This window comes from Pogonomyrmex barbatus, unplaced genomic scaffold (genome assembly GCF_055798465.1).
Source record: "Pogonomyrmex barbatus isolate J1 unplaced genomic scaffold, ASM5579846v1 scaffold2, whole genome shotgun sequence".
NCBI classification, from domain to species: Eukaryota; Metazoa; Arthropoda; class Insecta; order Hymenoptera; family Formicidae; genus Pogonomyrmex; species Pogonomyrmex barbatus.
The window spans coordinates 21,743,362-21,766,590 of record NW_028297116.1 but is presented as its reverse complement, the minus strand read 5'-3'; the positions used below and the strand labels follow the sequence as shown (position 1 = coordinate 21,766,590).

Genomic DNA, 23,229 nt, shown 5'->3' with positions numbered 1-23,229 from the left:
TTTTGATCTTAAAATAAAGTACTTTTTGTATTTAAAATGCAATATAACAAATTTGAAAAATAAACGTTTTGACGTTTTCTGCCTTTCCTGTTGAAAACTTATTCTTACTTGAAAATGGCATATAAAAAATTAATTTTCTCAATGGCGTCCGCCATCTCACAAACGCATGATATTTCATATACCATGACTGTATACTTGCTTCTACGCCATTTTGGAAGAAGAGATTTGCCTAGGAGTAATTGGCGTTCCTGAATTTTCTTATATTTCGGCGTTGTGCGTTTTTCTTTAGGTGAGGTATCGTGTCAAGAATGGGCGAAGATTTTAACGGAGGTGAGTGATTTAACTAAGTAATGAGCTCCAAACCGACAGTCTGTTTCCATGATATTCCCGCGTTAACTCGACCCCAACCGATCTGTTTGCAATACGTAATGGCCGGATACGAGCTAGTAAACAGTTTCAGCAATTGATTTTCGAAATAAGATCCGTTTGTTTTTTATATCATCTAGACTTCAAATTTCTCTAATATGTTTATGTTATAACAAATTTGCACGATTTAAATTATCCGTGCTTAAACAAGTATATTAGTATTTAAAGACATATTTTGTCTATTAATTTCAGTAAATGTTGTTAAACATTATGTTTAATTGACATAAGCGTAATAATATAAACATATAAATAATTAATTAATTATCTATATTTGTAAAATGTAACATTTAACAATGATTTGTTTTCTGATTCTTATTTCTATATTCACAGATCGTGATAGACAAGATCGGGATAAAGACAGAGATCGAGATAGGGATCGCGACAGGCGGCATCGATCACGCAGTCGAGATCGTAGAAAGCGATCTCGTTCCCGTTCCAAAGATCGCAGAGATAGAAAACGGAGTAGTTCGCCGAAAAAAAGTCGTAGTTCCAGGAGAAGAAAACCATCTTTATACTGGGATGTACCACCGCCTGGTTTTGAACACATTACTCCTTTACAAGTAAGATTTATTGCAATCGTGTCATTGTCTCCATGTTGTAGATATATTCTCTGGAAGTTATTTTAAATATCCAAAATGTTATCTATATGTTTTTTACTTGTACAGTATAAGGCTATGCAAGCTGCTGGTCAAATACCTGCAAACATTGTAGCGGATACACCACAGGCAGCTGTACCTGTAGTTGGTAGCACTATTACTCGCCAAGCAAGAAGACTTTATGTAGGGAACATTCCATTTGGTGTCACCGAGGAGGAAATGATGGAGTTCTTTAATCAACAAATGCACCTCTCTGGACTTGCACAAGCCGCTGGAAATCCAGTATTGGCGTGTCAAATTAATTTAGACAAAAATTTCGCATTTTTGGAGGTATAGCTTATCACGTGCATTTATCAGATTATAACATTTTAAATCATTTTTATAAATAATTAAAAAAATGTATTTCGATTAGTTATACTGATCAGTAATTAAATGTCAATTGCATTTTCTTATTTTTTTCTTTTTTAAATACAGTTCCGATCAATCGACGAAACAACGCAGGCTATGGCGTTCGATGGCATAAATTTCAAAGGACAAAGCCTGAAAATAAGGAGGCCACATGATTATCAACCGATGCCGGGAATGACCGATAATCCAAGCATGAACGTACCAGGTACGGTTCCTGGTATGTTTTAAACATACATTTTCTTACATTCAACAATACGCTTAAGTACTATGCTTGATGATAACTCGCATTTATTTTAATTTTATTTTCTTTCAGATTCACCGCACAAGATCTTCATTGGTGGTTTACCAAATTATTTGAACGAGGAACAGGTATGCCGGCAAATCTGTGAAATAGTTTTATTTATTGCACACCTTGGGATGCAGTTTTTGTTCATTGACGCCTATTCCGATTAGTCGCGTCAATTTACTGAGAATCACATTATTGTGCTTGGTATAAACTTTTGTCTATCGAGAGAATTGGTTTCAATGGTCGATAAAAAATTGCATCACGATATCGCAACGGCACGGGATTAGCATGGGAACGCGCGTATGCTAATTCTGTTGCGTTGTTGTAAGTTACCCTCAAAGGACTAAATTATAATATAGGTATTTAGCTATTTAGCAGTGAGTGCACTCACAAATATATAAACGACCGAGAACCCATGTCTTACTCAAGCTCAACAGAGGTATGTATGTGTTTCCATCAAGATTTCGGCGTCGGTTAGGCTCCTCATTAGGTAGAGATGTGTTATTCGGATCCTGTGTGGTCTTTTTTTTTATCCTGGGACAATTCGCTTCTCTCGTTTTTCTATGGAACTTCCTTATCATTTCTCGCATCTCGTCTTTCCAATTTGGCACATCTAGTTTAGGAAGCATTAGTGGCGTTACAGCATTTAGGTGGGGTATGCAGTCGCATCAACGATTATCCTTTTTTCTTTCTCTTTCCTTCTCTCTCTTACAGCCTTTCTAGGCACATCGCGGACCCAGTCCATCACGAGGAGATACGAGTCTCTCAAATCTAGACAGTCTTTTTTTAGGAATGCCAACAGGGAAAGGGGAGGGGGGAAAAGAGAGTTCCGAAAAGTCAAACCGAAGAATATAGATGATTCAATTTGTTTAATGCAAAAATGAACAAATAGAGATACATTTTGAACGAAAAAGAAACTTCTTAAAGTTGTTTATGACTTCTATTTCCAATTTGAAATACTTTTACAGAGTCGTCCACTCTCGTGCAGCGACGATACGCGTTGCAAAGGATCTTTTTTAGGTCTGCAAGAAAAGCATAAAGATCAACGTCTTTACATGTAGCAGAAATTTTTTTTTTCCTTTTTCTTTCTTTTTTTGGGATTACAGGGTCAACACATAATTTTATGTGCATCTGGTAACAGCTCCAAGTTCTCCGGTATATATTCTTTTCAGGAATACCTTTTCCTTTTGCAGCTATTCTTTTTACAGGCTTTTCAGGCTTTACCGCACGTCTCGTCTTGTATCTCATTTATTACAGGTTATCGCGAATGAATGATTCTTCGAATATATCAGTGCATTGAAAACTTAAAAGAAAAAAAAAATATGACAATACAAAGAAAAATAATAGTAAAAAGAAAATAAAAAAACGGTGATTTCATTGGTTAAGAAGTTAAATATAAACGGTATTCTTAATAAATGGATTATACTTCAATTCGTAAGAGAAGAAAAAAAAAGAATATGAACGTCACGTTATTGTGTAGTAAACTGTGGACTGATACCAGTACCCTTTCTCCCCATTTCTTAGCTTAGGGTCGTGCCGATCAAAAGCATTCGCTTACCACTACCACTACTTCTACCACTACTTCTACCACTACTACTACTACCGAACATGACAAAATACCACACTGCCTGGAGAGAGGCTAAGCCCAGTCCCTCGAGGCAAGTACTTATACCATTCTCATGCCTTCGTACATTGGGTTTATGCGACAATTTTGTAGCCTCCCTTCCTCGATGTTCTCGGTTCTCCTGTGCCAATGGTGCGTCCTCTGATTCAATAGTTTCACATCAATAAAAGCATGTTGTTTAATTTATCGAATCGCGCTGAGTAATTAGACATAACGTATCAGACGTAAAATCAATTTCACAACAGAAAGAAATTAATTCTTTAACGAGAGCAACATGCTGTTATCTACAATTTTGAGTTTTCAGTCTCTTAATCTGTGGAGATGTAAGTAAATTCAACATTCATATATTACTATTAAAAAAAATATAAGTATCCAAGACGAAGATCGAAATAACAAACGGTATAAGGAATGATGCTGGAGCACAATTAAGTGGAAATTGTCGGACTTGAGGGTGGTCTGTTAAGAAGGTACCACTGAGGAAAGAGTGATTAATATATGCAAGCATACTTATGCATTTATATTTCGTTTTTCTCACATTTGGACGATGCAACTTCTATCATTCTGTAATTATTTGGAGATCCAGTTAAACATTTTGTGATTAATTCGTTTAATATTTCCTATTTCTCTTTTTCTTTAAAAGAACATTTTATAGTAATCTTATTCATCATTTTATAGTATTCTTTTAACATTTTTGTCTTATTTTGAAGATAACTTAATATGATAAAATTCAGCTGATTAAGTTTAATTTCATAAATGTAAAATTTGATTATATGTAATTATATGTTATATTTGATTATATATAATTATATAACAGGATTTAAAGCGTAAACATATCATTTTTTTTATATTCAATAATCTTTTTTATTTAAAAATCTTTGTAAAAATTTTTGCGATTAATTAATATCAGAGTTGCATAGTCTACACTTTATTCTAGATCTGAAGAGCATGTCATGTAAGTGAGAGAGTAATACTTTTTGCAATAATACAGGTGAAAGAGCTATTGATGAGCTTCGGACAGCTGAGGGCATTCAATTTAGTAAAGGACTCCGCGACTGGTCTCTCTAAAGGATATGCGTTCTGTGAATATGTAGACGTTTCGATGACCGATCAAGCGATCGCTGGATTAAATGGGATGCAACTGGGTGACAAGAAGTTAATTGTGCAACGTGCCAGTGTGGGTGCTAAGAATCCAATGATAGGCGCGCAAGCTCCAGTACAAATTCAAGTGCCTGGTTTGTCGATGGTTGGCACGAGTGGACCTGCGACCGAAGTAAGACCCTAATGAAATTTGTCTTCATTCAAAATCACGATTTCGCGATACGACTTACAATCGTACAATGTCTTTCAGGTGCTTTGTTTGCTCAATATGGTCACGCCAGAGGAATTAATGGAGGAAGAGGAGTATGAGGATATTCTCGAGGATATTAAAGAAGAATGTAACAAATACGGCGTAGTGCGATCCGTAGAGATTCCTAGACCCATCGAGGGTGTCGATGTTCCTGGATGTGGCAAGGTACATTTGATGTTGATATAAATATCTTTACATATTACTTATTCCCTTTTTATTTTGTTACAGGTATTCGTAGAGTTCAATAGCGTGATTGATTGTCAAAAGGCGCAACAGACTCTCACGGGACGAAAGTTTAATAATCGCGTTGTAGTTACATCATACTTTGATCCTGATAAGTATCATCGTAGAGAATTCTAAGACATCTCTTTTCATATCGTTTAATAATGATATATATTATGCAATGTATATGTGAATTCGAATAATCTAAACATACTTCAAGAGAATTATACATTTACCAATGATTAACCGACGATAAAACGGTAAGAAATTGCCGCCTTCGACAAGCGATTAGAATTGTATATCAACACGTAATTGTGCGACCAAACGTGTTTCCTTCGCGCTTTAAAAATACGATATGAACATATGTATTAATAATAAATACATTTGGTCGTTGATATGAAATGAAACAATAATAACCAATAATTTGATATTACCTGTTAGGAGATTAAGAGAATAATATAAGCACAAGCCCGTAAAAATAAAATAATTACGTAAGATTAATAAAATAAAAATATAATGTCACTGTGTTTCTACAAAAAATTGTTTCCAAAATTCTGTATACATAATTTATGGTATTGATTATTTAATATTAGCGATACATGAAAATATTTTGGAGGATTTTGTGAGAAACTAATTCAACTTTCGAGCTGCAACGCAGGTTGATAGGAATGACTTTCTCCGGTATCGGTCGCATCCACCACAAATTTCTGTAATAACGCGTAAAGTCCACCGCCCAGCAGTAGCATGCCAATACCACTTAAAAGTACTATGGCCCAGGCTGGTATAGCCGTACCTCCTAAAAATGATTAACGAACATTCAGACTGCGATCTTGGCGACGCGCCGTATTCTACTCATTAGATCATAAACTTACTGTAGTAACGTCTAGTTATTGTTTTTCGACCTCTCAAAATTTTGCGCCGTGCCTCGACTTCCTCCAGGAAGATTCCCATTAGAACTGTTCAACGTTATTCGAAAAACAAAAGAAAGATTAATTCAGATTCGTGGAAGCTAAATGATTTTTTTCTTTATATGCTATATAAGTGTAACATTACGTTATAATTTATTGACAAAGGTGTGAAAATAATGTGATTACATTTATTGTATTACGTTTGATAAAAAAATAATTAAATTCTTGTTTATATAATAATTGTCATCCCGATAAAATTTAATAATTACTTTTAATCGATCAGCGATCGTTTTCATGGCGCAATAACACGAAACACCTTTGCTCTTATCAACGACTATTGATTTATCAATACACTTTTCTTCTTGCGTATTAAAATCAAGTTTAAAATAAGTTTTACTTACGTAAACCGATAGTTAAATAGCACACAAACTTTTTCGAACACATTTCTCTGCACTTATAAAAAAACCGATGAATGAAAAACGAAAGCACAGAATCGTAGTTAACTGTGCAATGTCTGTCGCGTACTGAATCACACCTTTGATAAGAGATAATTGAGTGTACAGCTTATCTATTTCAAGATAATGAGATATACTTTCATACTGATATTTCTGTTCCTACATAAAAAATGTCAGTACAATAATCTCAGATTGAGACTATCAATCTATTATTACATTCATTAATATATTAATCGATTTATATAAAAATTAATAATCTTTATGTTAATCAATAATTTCTCTAAAAGAATGAAAATTTTCGAACAATTTTATCATTTATAATTTTAGATCGGTATATGTAATAGATGTGATTAAGGTGTGTTCTTTCGCGGTGCTTGAATTATTGTATGTGTATCGAAGTGAAAATGAGGCAGTGGGATTAAGGAAATTTATAAGGACACAATGTTAACATCTGATAAAGAATACAGGACATTTCACAATCCGTTCATCCTATAATGATCTTTTATTCATCCAAATTAAGGAAACTGAGTTACATCTGTAGCAAATTATTACAGAATTATTGCAATTACGATCGATACAGAGTACGATGAAATAACAAGAGTTGAGCTTACAACAAGTGTGTGCCTTCTGAATTTTACAAGTAAAATGATAATTCCGCTGAAGAAACCACTCTTGAATATGAATTTGGAAAAATAATATACGCGGACTTCACATGACAAATGACAATGAACGAAAGAGCGATAGGGGAGAGAGGGGGGGGGCGGGAAGAACACAATCTCGAATAAATTAAAAAATAAAGAAATTAAATAAAATTAAATAAAAATCCGCCCGTGCATGCACTTTATATTAGACTAGAATCCTGTTTTTTTTGCGTGAATGTTTTACGCTTTAGTTAGCATCGATCTACACAATCGTAATGATTCGCACATTCAAGCGGTCCCTTTTCTCTCACAAGTTTCTCTTTCTTTTTTTTTTTCTCGTCCGACGTGAAATAAGATTCCGAATGCGACTCGTGGACATATAATTGTAATCAATATAAATATAACTGGCACGTATACAAGGCATTCCAAACTCCGTTTCACGTTTTGGCGACTACGCGCCTTTTTTCCGCCCCTATTAGTATATATTCATTTACAGGTCATAACAAGGACCAAAGACATCTCTCTGTGTCTTTTCTAATAATTTATTCGTCAGCACCGTAAACTTCTCGAAGAACGTTCCTTTCTATCTTTCATCTCTCTAACTTTCACAAGCAAAAACATGTAGGAAATTGAAAGATTTTGAGAATTTTTGCGATCAATTCGAGTACACGTTTTTTTCTGTATCTAAAAGATTATAAGAAGAAAAGAAAGAGATAAAAAGGAAAGTAATTCTTGACAAATATTTATCACTCTTGCACTATGACTAAACTGAATCTATTTGGGACTTTCTTTCCCATTCTTTTTTATTCTCCTATCTGTTTATACGTGCATTATAACAAACATATTTTTGCAGGAAACAACTTTCTTGCCCAATATATTACGCATAAATCACCAAATGAAATAAATAAATAATACTGTATAGATATATGTATACCATTTACAGTGCACCTTATCAACATATTAAGTAATAATAATGATTTTTATTATTATCGACATACTTAAGTAATGTACTCAGATCAGGTCTTCGAAAAATAACAGGAATGAAAGGAGAGTCCATCTCCGACGAATGTATGGAGAATCTCGACAAAGGAAGATAAAAGATAATTTCTTTCTAAATTTCTATGCTTTACAAACTATACTAAGAAAATTCATAACAACGGACATAGCTATCGCGGAGATTTCATCTAGATATGAATGTTTTCTAAGCTATGCCTTATATGCCTGCAATTAAAGTTGTTTCATAGCTTCACTTGAGAATATTCGTAATACTTGGATGGCATAATAATTCTTCAGGACATACCTTAACAGGTATAACTGTCCTATTTATATGATAATGATCATCATTGAAGGTGCAGTCGTGAAAATGCGCTGCGCAGAATTAATATATTATTATTACCCTTTGAAATCCTATTGCATTTTTTCTTTATTTCAGCATATTGCTACTGGTCTTTATCCTCCGCCATATCTTTCCTCTTTTTTTTTTTTACAGAATTGTAAATTTCATTCATATCTCCACGCTACATATATATATATATATATTTATATATTTTTTGTTCGCTAAATTGAGATTCAAGCTACCTCCTTATTTGTCACAAACAACGCAATATCTTTGCTTCAAAAGTACAGAACTAAATGCGAGAGCGGTATTACATAGGTAACTTTTTTTCTCTTTTTACGTCGATGCCGAATATTAACGTGACAATTTTACAGTTCGTCTAGATAGTATACGAAATTGTGTGTGTGTGTGTGTGTGTGTGTGTGTGTGTATATGTGCGCGCGCGTGTGTCGTGTATATGTGCGTGCGTGCGTGCGCACGTTCTATTTGCAGTTGCATTTATAATCGCGTTTTTAAGTGTCGCTATTCGTGATTATTCTCGAAACATTCTTCTAATTGTAGAGCAACTGTGGAATTTTTTTAGGGCGTATCGCATCGTTATTAAATATCATCAGTAGATACATCTCGCAAGTACATGTATACATGTGTATGTATGATTAAAAAAAAATTCCGTATGCAATAAGTTATTGGAGAATATATATATATATTCCTGTATACATATATATATATACATTCCAATAAATATATTTATATACCTTTTATTACCGAATAGTCGTATAATTTAAACGGACTAAGCGTTTCGACTTATATTTATTTTTACCTTGTGGCTAGCTGGTGTTTTGGCTCGAAGTAATCTTTTTCGCTTCGCTCGGCACCGCGGCGAAACTATTCGTTGCGGAAGATGACATTGCTTCCTTAATGAATTGATTGCCATTTAAAATCAGCTTCTTGCTATTTTCTTGCGTATTGCTGCTGCTATTGCTACTACTCCCGTTACATTCTGCTGCTTTACTGTCAACAGATTTAGACGGTTCTTGGCACTGATTTGTCGTATTGTTCGTTAACTCCATGGTGTTTTCATTGTCCTGCCATTCACTCGGCCTCTGTATTATATTTTCTTTAATGAGCACTTCTCTAAATGTTGCCAGAGTTTTGTGAAGAGTTATGCAGAAACCTCGAGACGCTGGGATGAGCGGGAATTCAGGCAATACTTTTTCGTCTGAAAATGAATATTTAAATTCTATAAAAAGTATTATAGAAAAAAAAGTATGTTACATACCAACATCGGCAATCTCTTTAAACGTGGTGGGAGTAACTGGAGATAGCGGATGTTGATTATTGTGCTGCTCAGATATCTCCATCCACAGTTCTAGTCTTTGAAGTAACTTCTCAGCGTGCTTTTTGAAATGCGCAATAATTATATCCTTGAATACAGGTGGTGGATGTAGCAACAGTTTGGTTTGGGCTTGCACCAGCTTCAGCACCACCATCTCATTGTACATCCTTGAATTCTCGCGTCCTTGCTGCGAGCCTTTTTGCTTTTCAAAGCCAGCCTCATTAAAGTATGGTTCGCTTACGAGAATCAGACCCTGTATCGATACTATTACTTGCAACAGAGTTGATGAGCTTGTCCACATCTCTGTACCACGACCGGACCAGGTGCCCAGCAAACTCACGCACACCTTTCCGTCTTCGTAAAGATTGGGATTCAGCCGATCGCTGCAATAGGAGATATAATGGCAGAGAGGAGGCGCGGCCGGATAGTCGGCGGACAACTGAAAGTCAAAAAGAAAGAGACCGTCTTCATAGGGCGTCTTCTCGGGACCACGGAGCATCACAGAGTACAGATCTATACGGTCCTCGAATCCTTTCACCCAGACACCTGGTGGAAGTGAGCTCTTCAGTAATTTCAATTCCTTCGAGACCGTCCGGAAGAAATTGGTCAATTCGGTGGGTTGGAACATGGTCAATTTGAATTTGTGGCTGTCCGGCGCGGTCTCCTCGATGGAGAAACCTTCGCCTTCGATATAAACCGTCGGCGGAATATCGATAGAACACTCGGACGGATCCGCTATCACTTCTATTCGTTCTTCCTCTTTGTCCTTCTGCTTTTTCCGCGGAGATGAGGTCTTCTCCGCGTCAGATAGTGACATCTTTCCCAAACCGAACCTCTTTGACACTTCGGCATGCGCTAATACGAGTTGCGCTTTTATCAGATTACAAAGTTTGACGCATACTTGTGACGTTCCAATACTTTGAGTAGTCGCTAGACTCGTCGGCACTTTTTTCACTTTGTTCGCTTCGGTCTTCTCGGGCGTAGTCATACCATTTATCATAGACGAACACTCCGGCACGTTATTAACATCTTCGCTTATGAGAAATTCTCCGCTGGATTCGCTCGAGCCTGATTCCTTCTTCGAATTTTCTGCCGAATATAATCCGGAATCTTCGGGATTGGGATTGGGGCATATGAATAATCGATCAACTGTCTCCTCGCTATTCTGTTTTTCGACATTGCTTTCGATATTAGAAGTATTGTCATTCTCTGATTCGTTGATAATTGTAGCTGTTTGTTTCTTCATTACATTAAGTGTACATGGATCGTCGCTGCTGCTCGAATTCTTCAAATTATCTTTATCTATCGACTCTTCCGGATACTCAGATTTAGGCGTAAAGAGTCTCGTGACTTGATCCGCCATGCGCTGTGCAACGTTTGCTCTGCCGCGTTCTCTCACCCGTTCGAGAAGTCCTTGAAAGTGGCACTCGTGAAAGAATGCGGTGCCCATCAGTTTATCCATGTAACGGCAATCTTTGTAGACCTCGAGAAGTTTCCTCATCACCTCAGTTGTTTGCAAGGATGGGTTTTGCGTGAAAATTTCTTCCAATCTCGACATTGCGATCCTGGCCTTCTCAATGTGTGCTGCTAATTTCGGTTTTATATTATCTAATTCCGTCTGCTCGGTACCATCGTTATCGGCAATGAAGCAATCTTCTAGTTCTGTTTCCCATGATGAGTCAGATGATACATCGTCCCATAGTTCCCCTTCATCGCTATCGTATTCGCCAACTTTGTATAGATCCTGTGGCCAACACATGCTAATGTGACCGTCAACCCACCATACTTTTACTCGGCCCTCTGGATAATTATCTAATACTTGACCAGCTGTACATCCAGCATCTTCACCCTCAAAATTTGCTATTCGAATCACCAAGGTTCCTGGTCTATATTGAAAATCTGGATGATCTTTCAAGTCGTAAACACTCACTTCGCGCTCCTCCAGAAAGATCGGTCTAGGCAAAAATTAATAATTTTATAATTTTATAATTTTATAATTAATAATTTTTTTAAAATTTCATTTCTTTTACTTTTTATTTGTAATAATTTAAATTGCGTCTAGATTATAAGTTCCTGAGACTTAAAGAAAATTAATTTTCATGTTTCATTTTTTTATTATTATGTAATTAATATTTACATAACGTTACACGCGCTAATGGAAAAATTTGAATAAATAAAACTATTATACAATTTTAAAATAACACATGAAAAAATACTAGGGCTAATACTTACTCTGGATTTTGACTGGAAGTATATGTTCGGAACCACTTTATCTTGGCAGTACGGCCTTGATGATCAACACTTTGTACAACGCCATACATTCTAGATTCTTCCTTTTGATCTACAACAAAATCACCTGGGAAAAACTCCTTGTCATCGAGATGATGAATCGGATATAATTGCGTTGACGGTATGCCTAAAAAGAAATAGATAGTTTAATATAATTATACAATTTTTTTCAGTAAAAATTCAGTAAAATTTTTCAATAATTAAAACTGTTTGTCTCTCAATAATATATCTATTAACATGATAAATAAATCATATCAAATTTAAAACAATAAAACAGTCTACTCTTACGTATTTAAAATACTCTAAAACAAGTGCATTTTAAAGGATATGCAATTCTTTCTAATAAATATATAATTAATATCAAATACCAAATTCTACCGAGCCGTCTTGCCACACCACATTAGCTTTCGTATTAGTGGACAATGTTTCTACGACTATTTTAGTCCCGGGAATTAATGGGACTGGTGGTACTTTCTTTTTTGCTTTTCGTAACTTTTTTTTCTTCAGCACTTTCGTCATCAATGCAGGACCTTTCTTTTTCTTTCCTATTGATAACATGCTGGAACAGCCGCTAGAGATCTACAAAGCGTACATATTTCTATATCTTTAATTTTTTTTTCTCTTTATCAAATAAAGGGAAACGGAAGAAAAAACTAGTGATTACCGAAGTAGTATCACTTTGCGAACCCGTAGTATCCTCGGTGTCCCATTCATCCGAGCTTTCAGGATGTTGATTTTGAGGCGGTGGCATCAAAGTATTACTGCTTGTAGTATCATGCGAAGGAACGCCATTATTTTGATTGTTTTCGTCCGCCGATCGCTGATCACATGATTTATCCTTTTTCTGCTCTTTCTTGTCTTCTAGCAACTTTGTCACTGCCATTTTCACACGCGTCTTTTTTGGACTTTGCTTAGGAACTTGATAAATATCCCTTTGCTGTTTCAGCCACTGCTCACGAGTAATAACATTTTCGTTGCCTTTAATGATGTAGAAATTACGATTGCCAACCTGTACCGTTGAAGGTTCGAACACATTTAACAATTTTAGCTTCTTCAGATCTTCACCTTCAACCACAAACTTCGGCTGAGCCTGATCGGACCAGGCACCATCTTTTGAGAATGCCCGGCATTGCCAATGGACGCCTACCCAATCAGTCTCCACTTTTTCCACGATCACTTTGGTTATTTTCTGTGGCTTCAATTTCCTCTTTGCTTTCATCTCCTTTGTGCATTGAATCCATTGTGCTTCTTCTAGACAGTGAACCGGTCCCCATAGACTTTGGCCAGGATAAAACTCGTTTGAGTGTGGAAAATCATTGTCCTAAAAATGAATTCATTATTTGTATCACGGAATAATGTATATATAACAATGGAATATATAAAATTTATTTGATCTTACATTATCACGAGTCTCTTCCAATTGTCCCAATACACAGGAATCCATCTCGTTTATGACACAGTGAGATCCATCTGGTGTAACTAGCCATAATTTGAAGTGTGTCATTCTTATACCACCAACCCAGGAATCCATGCAAACTGCCATATCTGTCTCGAATTCCTATAAACAATAACTGCTTGTTTCAGTATACAAATAATATATGATTACCTATCACAAAGTTCTCAGTATACCTGCAAGGGAATCAGATCTTCACTCTTGATATTGGTAAGAACCTGTTTGGTACCAATGACTTGTACACAGGCTGTCAACTCTATATCTCTGCAGTAGCCTCTTTGTGTGTCTTTTCCCTTGATCATTCTACGTACTACATCTCCAGGCATGAGTGTTCTATCAGCCAAATGAATCTGGAAGACACCATGAAAAAATCTTCATGCACAACTTAACGTAAACATCGTTAATTTAAAATTTCAATGTAAACCAGAAGCAAACGAATGACAAGTATACAAAAACATCAAAAGCATGCTGACAAGACAAGTTATATATAAAAATAGATCCGTGTAATGTCAGGACGCATCGAGATATTGACGATCGCTGTTGGATCGATCCGTACGATTGCATGATACCTTTTTACAGTTGACCAACTCCTCGACACCGGACGGATGCCAGATCATTCGAATCTCGCCCTTTTTGCGCTTCAGGAGGCTCTCCTCGCTGTCGCTGTTCTCCTCGGACATGTCCAGGTCGTCATTCTCCATGACGATCCCGAAGACAACGTTACCCCGTTTGTCCACGCGATAGACGACATCCTCGTAGAAATACTGATTCTCCGGCGCAATGTTCGCCGCGGCAGCCATCTTTCCTCCCCTGCTTGACGACGATCGCACCACTCCGGGCTCGCTCTCGCTCACTCGGTAGCCGTCGATGGCCGAGCCTGGACGATCACCGGCTCTGGCTCCCGTGAGAGTCGAGCGGTACCGAACGCTGCCGAGGCTCGGCAGCCGAGCCGAGCCGACGACGGCGACGTCGGGGACGACGACGACGTTGACAGGAGGTTACGCGTCGCGCAGGCGTACACGTCACGTCACAACTCCTCCTGCATTTTATGTGTTTTTATGTATTTCAAACACTTTGCAATTTATATCATTTGCAATTCGTATTAGAGACCCTTTATCACGGTTTGAAGCTAATGGTTCATTTGTCGGATGACAAATCGCGTGAGCGTATTTGATTGGTTGCACAGTATAGAGAATTTATGGAGACTTGGAAACTTTACTATCTTATAGCCAATCGCACGTTTAAAAGAATTGTATGTATTCGATTAGCTGATAACATAGCTTGATAAAGTGTAGTTTTTAAATTTCTAAAAATATTTTGAGGACTTAAAATTTCATTATTTAATCAGTATGTTTAAAATTTGTTATATGACAAAAAAAATATTAAGAATGTATTCATATAAAAAGCAAAGATAATACAGAGTGTATAAAATAAAATTTAGAAATTAGTGTCAATCAGTTACAGTACAGTGATAACTGTCATTTTGTATTATAATGGATCAATTTCATTTCTGATTAACTTAACTGATTAAATTTATGAATTACCAACTGCAAAAGTTAAAAGTGACTATCTCTAACCTAATTTCTTAACAGTTATAAAGCACTGTATAATATTATTATTGCCGTATGAATATATATTTCTTTCAATTACCACTTGTCCTTCTGCACTTGTTCTTCTGCATTGTCAAGAAATTAAGTTAGAAATAATGACTTTGAAGTTTTGCAATTGGCAATTCGTAAATTTAATCGGCTGATAAGATTAAATAGAGAAACTAGCCTATTGCAACAAAAAAAAAATAACAATTATCAATTTCATAATCGTGAAGAGCAAAAAAGAAAAGATAAATAGTGCAAGTTTAATTAAAAAGAAATATACTTGAAGAATAGACTTGATTAACGAAACATCTATTATTATTATATTATTTATATAATAGAAATATTTATATATAGAAATTGTGATCGACAATTATTACTGACATCATCACGATTGAGGAGCAATTATCGATCGACATTTCGATTAATCATCATTCATCGTCGCTGCTATTGCGTATGTATTGCTGCTTCTATTTGCAATTGATGTCTTATTGGTATATATGAGAAAATGAAAATAAAAGGTAATAACAGATAAAGTGTAAAATGTTCATAAATTTTAAGTAAATTGAAACATTAATATAAAAGAGAGTTATGTAGTTATATTTTTTTTTATTTCTGTATGGAATTAATTTAATAAATGTTTTCAAAGTTTGATAAAGACATATTAAATATAATATAATTTTATAATAAATTATTATAAAACAAATCGGTCATTAATAACATGAATAATTTTAATGATTTTATAGAATTCTTTGGTCTCACAAATTTAGGAAAAAATATTAACAACACAGTTCAATAAGTCCATCTATATATATATATATATATATTTGTAGTTTATACTGCAAAATGAGTACGATGAAATCCTTGTCCCAGACTCTGTAAGATTTGTTGGACCTCTGTTTCATTTCGATGATAGAAGATATAAGCATCAAATTTTGTTGCCATGTTACAATTTGTTTCTCTAAAAACGGTAATAGATAACACAAGTAATTATATATGCATGATTTTGATTTGATAAAACTCACCCTGCAATGAATGCAAAATAATCTGGTATATTGATAGTACGTCCACATGATGAGATTTCCATGTAACTCTGTTTGCATATTGTCTAAAATAGAAATATTTTTCTTTGTCCAATGTATACTTCGGAATATTATATTTTATTAAAAAATTTTTTAAATTTAATATTTAAGATTTAATATTTAAGATTAATACTGCATTTATAACTTAAAATTTCAGAAAATAGACAATAATTTTAGAAAATCTGCTATGATAATTAATTTACCTGATTGTCTACTTCTCGAGTTACTATAATTCCAATTTCTAAACATTCAAATCGCACAGGCACTTGTTTCATTTCCCCCGACTTCAATAAGCGCCAAATAGCTTTCTCAATTTGTTTAACATCTCCTTCTGCACCGACATGCACAGAACCGCAATATTTCACGAAGAATCCGCCGTTTAATGTTTTATTTCCCGATTTAGAAATCTGACTTTTTTTAGTGTCTTCTTCCACCTGATCTGATCGTGATGCTTGTATTAACGACTTCATACTCTCAATACCTGAACTTTTTATAAGATGCACTATTGGTTCGTAAAGCTCACAGGATTTTTTAGTATAAAGCTGAAAGAAAATATTGACATTAGCATCAATTATTGTTTGGCAGAATATATGGTACCTTAATGATATGTAGCATTATCGGTTGTCCACTAGCCTTCTTCATAATTTTACGTAGTTTTCCCTTGCTATCGCCATTGATCACATTCTCGTTTATCTCATCCAGTACATCTCCAATCTCGACTTTATTCTGATTTACATGCGGCACATAAATAACACTAAATTTAAAGCATTTATAATTTTGAAAAATTACATTAGATACTTAGAGATTTTGATCTTACATCTTCAGCAGCTACTGATTTCTCATTGACGTTGACAATCAATGCTTTTTCCTTAGTAAAACTGTAATAACAACAAGTAAGCTTTACTGATTCCTTACTTTTACCAAAATGAATACTTACCATACAGAAATGCCTAAACTTTTGCAAGGTACCAGTTCCAGAAGTGCACATTTTGGCATTTGCCAGGTGTCATCTAAGAAAGTTGCATTTCTTATATTTAGTTTAAAAGTAAATTTACTGCACTGCAATAACACAGAGAGTAGTATTTCTCGTAGAATGTCATCTCCTAAAATGCTCTTTAAGTTGTAAAATTCCGTAGCTAAAGTTGGTATTCTGGACTAAAAGAGTATACAACCATAAATTTCTATAACTAATATATATATATATATATATATATATATATATATATATAAGTTGTATTTGTTACAATGCCTCACCAATATTTCTACTGGCATATGAAGGCATTTTCGCACTAGACAAATTCTTATCAAGAGACGAAGTCGTCCAATAGGTGTATGCACCTTCGCATTTTGTTTCACTTGCTCAACTACCAAAAGGAAGGTATTGTAACCGCTAAAAATCACATTGATATTAAATAACACACAGTGCATATTAAAAAAAGAATGAAAAAATTATTTCACCTGTAATTTTTCTCAGCAACATATTCTAACCAGTGCCAGGCATAAGGTATTTTTAAATATCCAACACTATCGAAACAAGGCAGTAAATCCTTTTGTAAGCAATTTTCTAAGCATTTACAGAAATGATACAGATCGTCATTTTCGTCAGTGATCTCTTTAGCATGCTCAATTAGCTTTCGAGTCCATCCTAAAAGGACAAAATTATTCTACAAATTCATTTATTTTGTTAAATTTTTATTATAGGCACAATAAAAAATTATCAACAACACTTGCATGAAAATAATAAAGGAATATATATTTTTGATAAAATTATTGACGAACAAAAATATTTCGTTTTTCAAAAATATATATGAAAAAATATATATGAATTCTAATACTGATTATCGACATGTGATAATAAATTTCGACATTCACAATACTCGTAGAAAATAATGAATTGACGAAGTAAATATTTTAAGTTAATTAAAAAATGCAATATTCAATCATACACACATGCACATTTATGCACATTATTTTATTTAAAGATTATTTACTATTAATTAAAAAAAATATTGGAAATTAAAATTCAATATTTTATATAAATATATATATATATTTTTTTTAATATATAATAAAAGTAAATATGATGATTATAAATATCATACATTTTAATCTAGAAAAAGAAATCGTGTGTTCAATCGTAAAACAGAATGGTGCCATAAATCTTCTGATCTAACCTGGCCTTTTTAATTGCGGCATTACCTTTCAGCTCCTTGATGAGAGGATCCGAGACCGACATGGCACATTCTCCGCGGAATATTGGCGTTAAATCAACCGCGGCGCGTCCATAGCAAATTCTCGCGTAAAATTATTTTATTGTCGCTACTCACGCGTCAACCGAGCCCTGTCAACGAGAACACCTGCATCGTGTTGGCCAGGGCTGTGCAAAAGGGAACGGAAATAAATGTGAGAAAAGGATTTTTATTCGTCCACAAATTCAGTATCAAAGAAGTTTAAAAGGAATTAAAACAACGTAACCGGAACTTGTAATGTTATCAGTATAATTAAAAAATAATCAATAAAATTTATAATCAGTACAAAAATAGAAAATAGTTACATATGATGCACCCGCTGCATCCCCTATTTACACGGTCCTGGTGACAGCGCGGGATCGGTGAATGGTGGATGGTGGATGGTAGTGGTAGAGTCGCACAACTGGATCACGCTCGCTAGAAATCGAATATCGCTTTTGCGGCAACACTTGACGAGATAGACTATTATAAAAGCTGATTATTTTAAGCACACTTTGAATGGCCTTATTAAATAAAAATAATATTCCAAGATTATTAATACTTTCTTAGATATTTTTTAGATACTTAACATAATTCATTTTCTGTGTCACGATATTATTACAACGTGTCCAGACATTACGCATGTTTAAAACACATATTAAAAAAGACATTAAAAATCAATAAAAATCAATAAAATTATACACATGGAAAGATCGGTTTCGCTAAAACGTTCAAAAATTCGGCCAAATCTGAAAATAATTTTATTACATTATCAAAATAAGTAGGATGCTCATATTGGCTGTTATAAAAAATTAAAAATTTTCGCAATATTATTAGCATGCTTAAGTGATCTGTATAATTATTTTGATGGTTTCAAGAACATTATTTTTAGATCTATATTTCATAAAATTTTTAGAAAACCGTTTTTCCCGAATACAATAATATTTTATAATTTCTTGCAGCGCCATTGAATTCAATTTCTCGTGTGGAGGCACATACATAGCCAGCGGTCGCACTGATAACAACATCGTTCCAATCCCCTAATCATGTAAGAAGATTTATATTATTAGCATCAGTATCTTCGCGACTGTTGACCACGGTGATTATCTACCTCGTCGCTTAATCTCCACTTCCGTTGTAGGTCGCCGTCGTGAATTTAAAGTGAAAAGAGTTCCGAGAACAATGGCAGAACCGATCCCGGACGTCAATAGCATTAAAGCGAAGGCGTTGCAGACCTTCGCCGAGAAATTCAGTGAGCAAGCCGACGTTTGCGTGTACGCACCGGGACGCGTTAATCTCATCGGTGAACACACCGATTACAACGAGGGTTTCGTATTGCCAATGGTAAATCTCTTGGAGTCATCACGTATGCCAGTTCACGCTTTCCTGCATTTTTCCCTCATCGTCTCACTCGAAATCGCATGCGTCGCGACATTTTATTTTGTCTTAGGCACGAGAGTCTTGGCATAAAAAAAAAAAAAAATGCAATGCGAAAGCAGATTCAGATTTTGAGTATAAAAGTTTTCCCTGCTCCTTCGTTCTCCTCTCCTCCTCCTCTCGAAATATACTATTCGTAAAATGAGAGAGAACTCGTGTGACGCAAATGAATTTAAATACAATCCGAAGTCGATCTTTATTCATGGATTACGTAATTAATTATGCAATGTTGAATTGTAATGTGAATTATAATATTATTTCATTATCACATATGTGCATTACTCGAAGATATTTTGATATCTGGCATGTACATGCTTACATAAATACACGCATGATAGACACTGACACAGAGTTAACTTGCGTCAACATCGGGATATCACGGCCACGTGATATTGTTGCAGCTTTTTTTCTCGCGCTGAATTGTCAGTTATGTAACACATATGTAACACAATGGAAGAATAGAAATAAGATTTATAGTGAATTATCCATGATATTTTGCATGCTATATATGAAAGTATTTGTTAAATGCAAAGCATAAGTGTTTGACTGATAAAACATCGAATGTAAAATATATGTAATATATTAACATGGGGTATTTTGTCGGTCAAAAGGTTTATATTGCGTTTTTATAATTAAATAATTGTATTTTAACGCGCAGAATAATTCAAATGATTGAATTTACTATTGTTTATCAAATGTCCATTTATTGTGCCATGTAATATAATTTTCGTGTAACATAAACGCTACTGAAATAACATAAATCAATGAAGCGTCGCTGTAAAATAATATTGCTATTTATTATAACATATCATTGATTATTCATAATTGCAAAAAGCTGTTATTGCATTTTTTTTAATTAGAAATATTTTCAGAGTTTTCTTTTTATCATATATTACTCGATGACAAGCACAAATATGGTTTAGAGATCTTTATTACTGATAAAAATGTAACAGCTATTTTTTAAATTTACATATATACAAATACAGATTTAAAATGATTTTATTAGGCTTTCCTGCTATCAACGTGCACGAGAAAATCTATCTTTACTGAAAATAATAATTTAATAATTTCAAAATAATCATTAGGCGTTACCGATGGTCACGGTAATAGCCGGCAAGTCTCACGGTGGTAAAAAAACGAGAATTCTTTCTTTGAACGACGTAGTCGGCGCTACAAACGAATTCGAGTTCGAAGCGGGAAGTCGAACTAATATAAAACCGGGAGAGCCAAAATGGGCGAATTATGTAAAAGGATGCATCGCCAATTTTATTTGTGAGTTGTTCACGATTTCAATTGTCATATAACTTATTCAAGTCCGTAATTCTGCATCGTCGATTAAATTTGTAAGAAATTTTTAATAAGAAAGGGTTGAATTATCTTTATTTGTGCAATTATAATAGCCTTGGGATATTTTTGTAATCAGCTAATCTAATATTTTAGGTGACGTCCCCGCGTTTAATGCCGTTATTATATCGACTGTGCCAGCAGGTGCCGGACTTAGTAGTTCGGCAGCTCTAGAAGTAGCCACTTATACTTTCCTGGAAACTTTGAGCGGGAAGAAACCGAAGAAACCAGAACAAAAGGTAATTGCAGTCTTTTGGTGATTGCTTTTTTCCTAACAATAATGACATTATAATGTGATATTAGATAAAAAAATTATAATTTAAAGAATTTAAAAAAAATTTGATTGACAATGTCTTGGATCGGACATAATGATGACAGCGGAAATATAAATGAAAACTTCTGTTAATTTATCAATAATTAAATTACAGAGAATCGGGAATTTGATATTTGTTTGCGCTTCATTTTATTTCAAATGATAATTAATTGATGTATCGGAAATATTTTTACCCATAAGTATTTTTATGCGTATTATTATACATACACGGAAAGAACACTTTTGCTGGCAAATCTAAAAATTTGGCTAGATGGCAGATCTGAAAAACGATTTCGTTAGGCTTTCAAAATTATTATATATGATTTCAAATTGATTGTTGAAAGATCAAACATTTTTGCAACATTATCATCATATTTAAGTGTTCTACAAAATAATTTTGATGGGCCAATAAAATTATTTTCATCTGTATCTGTATTTGATCAAATTTTTAGATTTGCCAGTAAAAATGTTTCTTTCCGTTTGTAGGCTTTAGCATGTCAAAAAGCGGAGCATGAGTTTGCTGGAGTCCCCTGCGGTATAATGGACCAATTTATTTCGGTGATGGGCCAAGAAGGCTGCGCCCTTTTACTTGACTGTCGCGATCTCAATACTAAACAGATACCCATGTTGCACATAGATAATTACATTTTTCTCATAACGAATTCGAACGCACCGCACAAATTGAGTTCGAGCGCCTATTGCGAGCGCAGAGACTGTTGTTACGAAGCTGCAAAAATATTAGGCAAGAAGAGTTTGAGAGACGCAAATATAAATGATATCCGAGGTAAGATAGAGAATTTCATATGTGTGTACTATTTAATTTTCTTCTGAATTTTATTATATTAAATAAATAATTATTTTGTATCCATTTTATTACAATGAAAATAATTAACGTAATCGCTGCCCATCGGTTTTCTATACATGGTATACTAATATATTTTAGCGTTGATATCGCAAAATGCGTCCGATCGTATTGTAAAAAGAGCTCGTCACGTGATCACGGAAATTCAACGAACTCTGGACGCCGCGGTCGCACTTGAGAAAGGCGACTTTCAGCAGTTTGGCCGATTAATGAATGAAAGTCACGATTCATTGCGCGACGATTACGAGGTTTCGTCTGAGGAGCTTGATACACTGGTCTCGGCGGCCAGAGAGGTGGACGGCGTATTAGGAAGCCGTTTGACAGGCGCGGGCTTCGGTGGTTGTACCGTAACTTTATTGAAAAAAGACGCGGTTAACAAGGCGATCCAACATATGAAAGCAAAGTTAATATCTCTCTCATTTACATTTAAAATTAAGTTCTTATTTTGTTTTATAAATATTCAGGTCATCTTCGTTTCTAGATATCCTGGCACACCTGCATTCTACATAGCGACCCCGGCCGGAGGTGCTCGAAAAATTGGTGTGAACTAATATTAATGTCAATTTCTTTACATACACATGTACATATTTTACAATAATGTTAACAATTGTAAGATGTACTTTGACATGATATTGATTTTTCAAGATTTAAACGTTGTGTGCTCCTGTTTATCGAACGCATATTCTTCATCATTCGATGCATATTAATACCGCCACAATTTGCGTGTTTATTTAACGTACAATGAGATTACGCGAGATAGTCCATTATTGTTACAAACGAAAAATGATCAAGATTACCATATATATCGATCAAAATTAAAATCATCAGCTGTCCTTAAAACGAATAATTACCAAACAGATTTAATTTCCTATATTTTCAATTTTATATATATATATATATATAATTTTATATACACACACACACACATATATATATATATATATATATATACACACATATATATATATATATATATTTCTATTTTATATGTATATATACAGAATTGACATATTTTCTGAACTACCAATAACTAACGCAAATCA

The 23,229-nt window shown here is 34.5% G+C and overlaps 5 protein-coding genes across 13 annotated transcripts; 2 read left to right on the top strand and 3 right to left on the bottom strand.

Moving 5' to 3' along the window:
- Nucleotides 1-174: 174 nt before the first annotated feature.
- Nucleotides 175-5,450, top strand: U2af50 (U2 small nuclear riboprotein auxiliary factor 50). 2 transcript variants are annotated; one of them, XM_011643680.3, is made up of 8 exons: nt 175-330; nt 757-986; nt 1,092-1,352; nt 1,497-1,635; nt 1,744-1,799; nt 4,329-4,610; nt 4,689-4,853; nt 4,917-5,450. In XM_011643680.3, the coding sequence occupies exons 1-8, from the start codon at nt 309-311 to the stop codon at nt 5,046-5,048; spliced, it is 1,287 nt and encodes a 428-aa protein (XP_011641982.1). In that variant the 5' UTR covers nt 175-308; the 3' UTR covers nt 5,049-5,450. The 2 variants fall into 2 exon arrangements, with proteins under 2 accessions (XP_011641982.1, XP_011641981.1); XM_011643679.3 differs by having other exon boundaries at nt 1,497-1,647.
- On the bottom strand, nt 4,880-6,344 carry hoka (membrane protein hoka). The gene is made up of 3 exons (XM_011643681.3): nt 6,220-6,344; nt 5,783-5,866; nt 4,880-5,706 (listed from the first exon to the last, which is right to left on the bottom strand). Exons 1-3 carry the CDS (start codon nt 6,260-6,262, stop codon nt 5,546-5,548), a joined length of 288 nt encoding a protein of 95 aa, XP_011641983.1. The 5' UTR covers nt 6,263-6,344; the 3' UTR covers nt 4,880-5,545.
- Nucleotides 6,345-6,756: 412 nt separating this feature from the next.
- On the bottom strand, nt 6,757-14,359 carry LOC105430228 ((E3-independent) E2 ubiquitin-conjugating enzyme UBE2O). The gene is made up of 8 exons (XM_011643682.3): nt 13,898-14,359; nt 13,505-13,678; nt 13,275-13,433; nt 12,540-13,196; nt 12,244-12,454; nt 11,819-12,002; nt 9,530-11,541; nt 6,757-9,469 (listed from the first exon to the last, which is right to left on the bottom strand). The coding sequence occupies exons 1-8, from the start codon at nt 14,126-14,128 to the stop codon at nt 9,078-9,080; spliced, it is 4,020 nt and encodes a 1,339-aa protein (XP_011641984.2). The 5' UTR covers nt 14,129-14,359; the 3' UTR covers nt 6,757-9,077.
- Nucleotides 14,360-14,939: 580 nt separating this feature from the next.
- LOC105430230 (galactokinase) lies at nt 14,940-22,838 on the top strand. Of its 7 annotated transcripts, none has more exons than XM_025219082.2 (9): nt 17,317-17,380; nt 17,477-17,554; nt 19,193-19,278; nt 19,372-19,574; nt 20,753-20,939; nt 21,108-21,250; nt 21,811-22,108; nt 22,268-22,589; nt 22,668-22,838. In XM_025219082.2, the coding sequence occupies exons 4-9, from the start codon at nt 19,413-19,415 to the stop codon at nt 22,735-22,737; spliced, it is 1,182 nt and encodes a 393-aa protein (XP_025074867.2). In that variant the 5' UTR covers nt 17,317-17,380; nt 17,477-17,554; nt 19,193-19,278; nt 19,372-19,412; the 3' UTR covers nt 22,738-22,838. The 7 variants fall into 7 exon arrangements, with proteins under 7 accessions (XP_011641987.2, XP_025074869.2, XP_025074867.2 ...); XM_089077626.1 differs by having other exon boundaries at nt 22,651-22,838; XM_011643685.3 differs by lacking the exons at nt 17,317-17,380; nt 17,477-17,554 and adding an exon at nt 14,940-15,374.
- On the bottom strand, nt 15,632-18,343 carry LOC105430229 (uncharacterized). 2 transcript variants are annotated; one of them, XM_089077623.1, is made up of 9 exons: nt 18,202-18,343; nt 17,461-17,647; nt 17,257-17,392; nt 16,940-17,157; nt 16,820-16,880; nt 16,600-16,728; nt 16,206-16,544; nt 15,946-16,028; nt 15,632-15,881 (listed from the first exon to the last, which is right to left on the bottom strand). In XM_089077623.1, the coding sequence occupies exons 1-9, from the start codon at nt 18,236-18,238 to the stop codon at nt 15,755-15,757; spliced, it is 1,317 nt and encodes a 438-aa protein (XP_088933749.1). In that variant the 5' UTR covers nt 18,239-18,343; the 3' UTR covers nt 15,632-15,754. The 2 variants fall into 2 exon arrangements, with proteins under 2 accessions (XP_088933749.1, XP_088933750.1); XM_089077624.1 differs by having other exon boundaries at nt 18,177-18,317.
- Nucleotides 22,839-23,229: the final 391 nt, after the last annotated feature.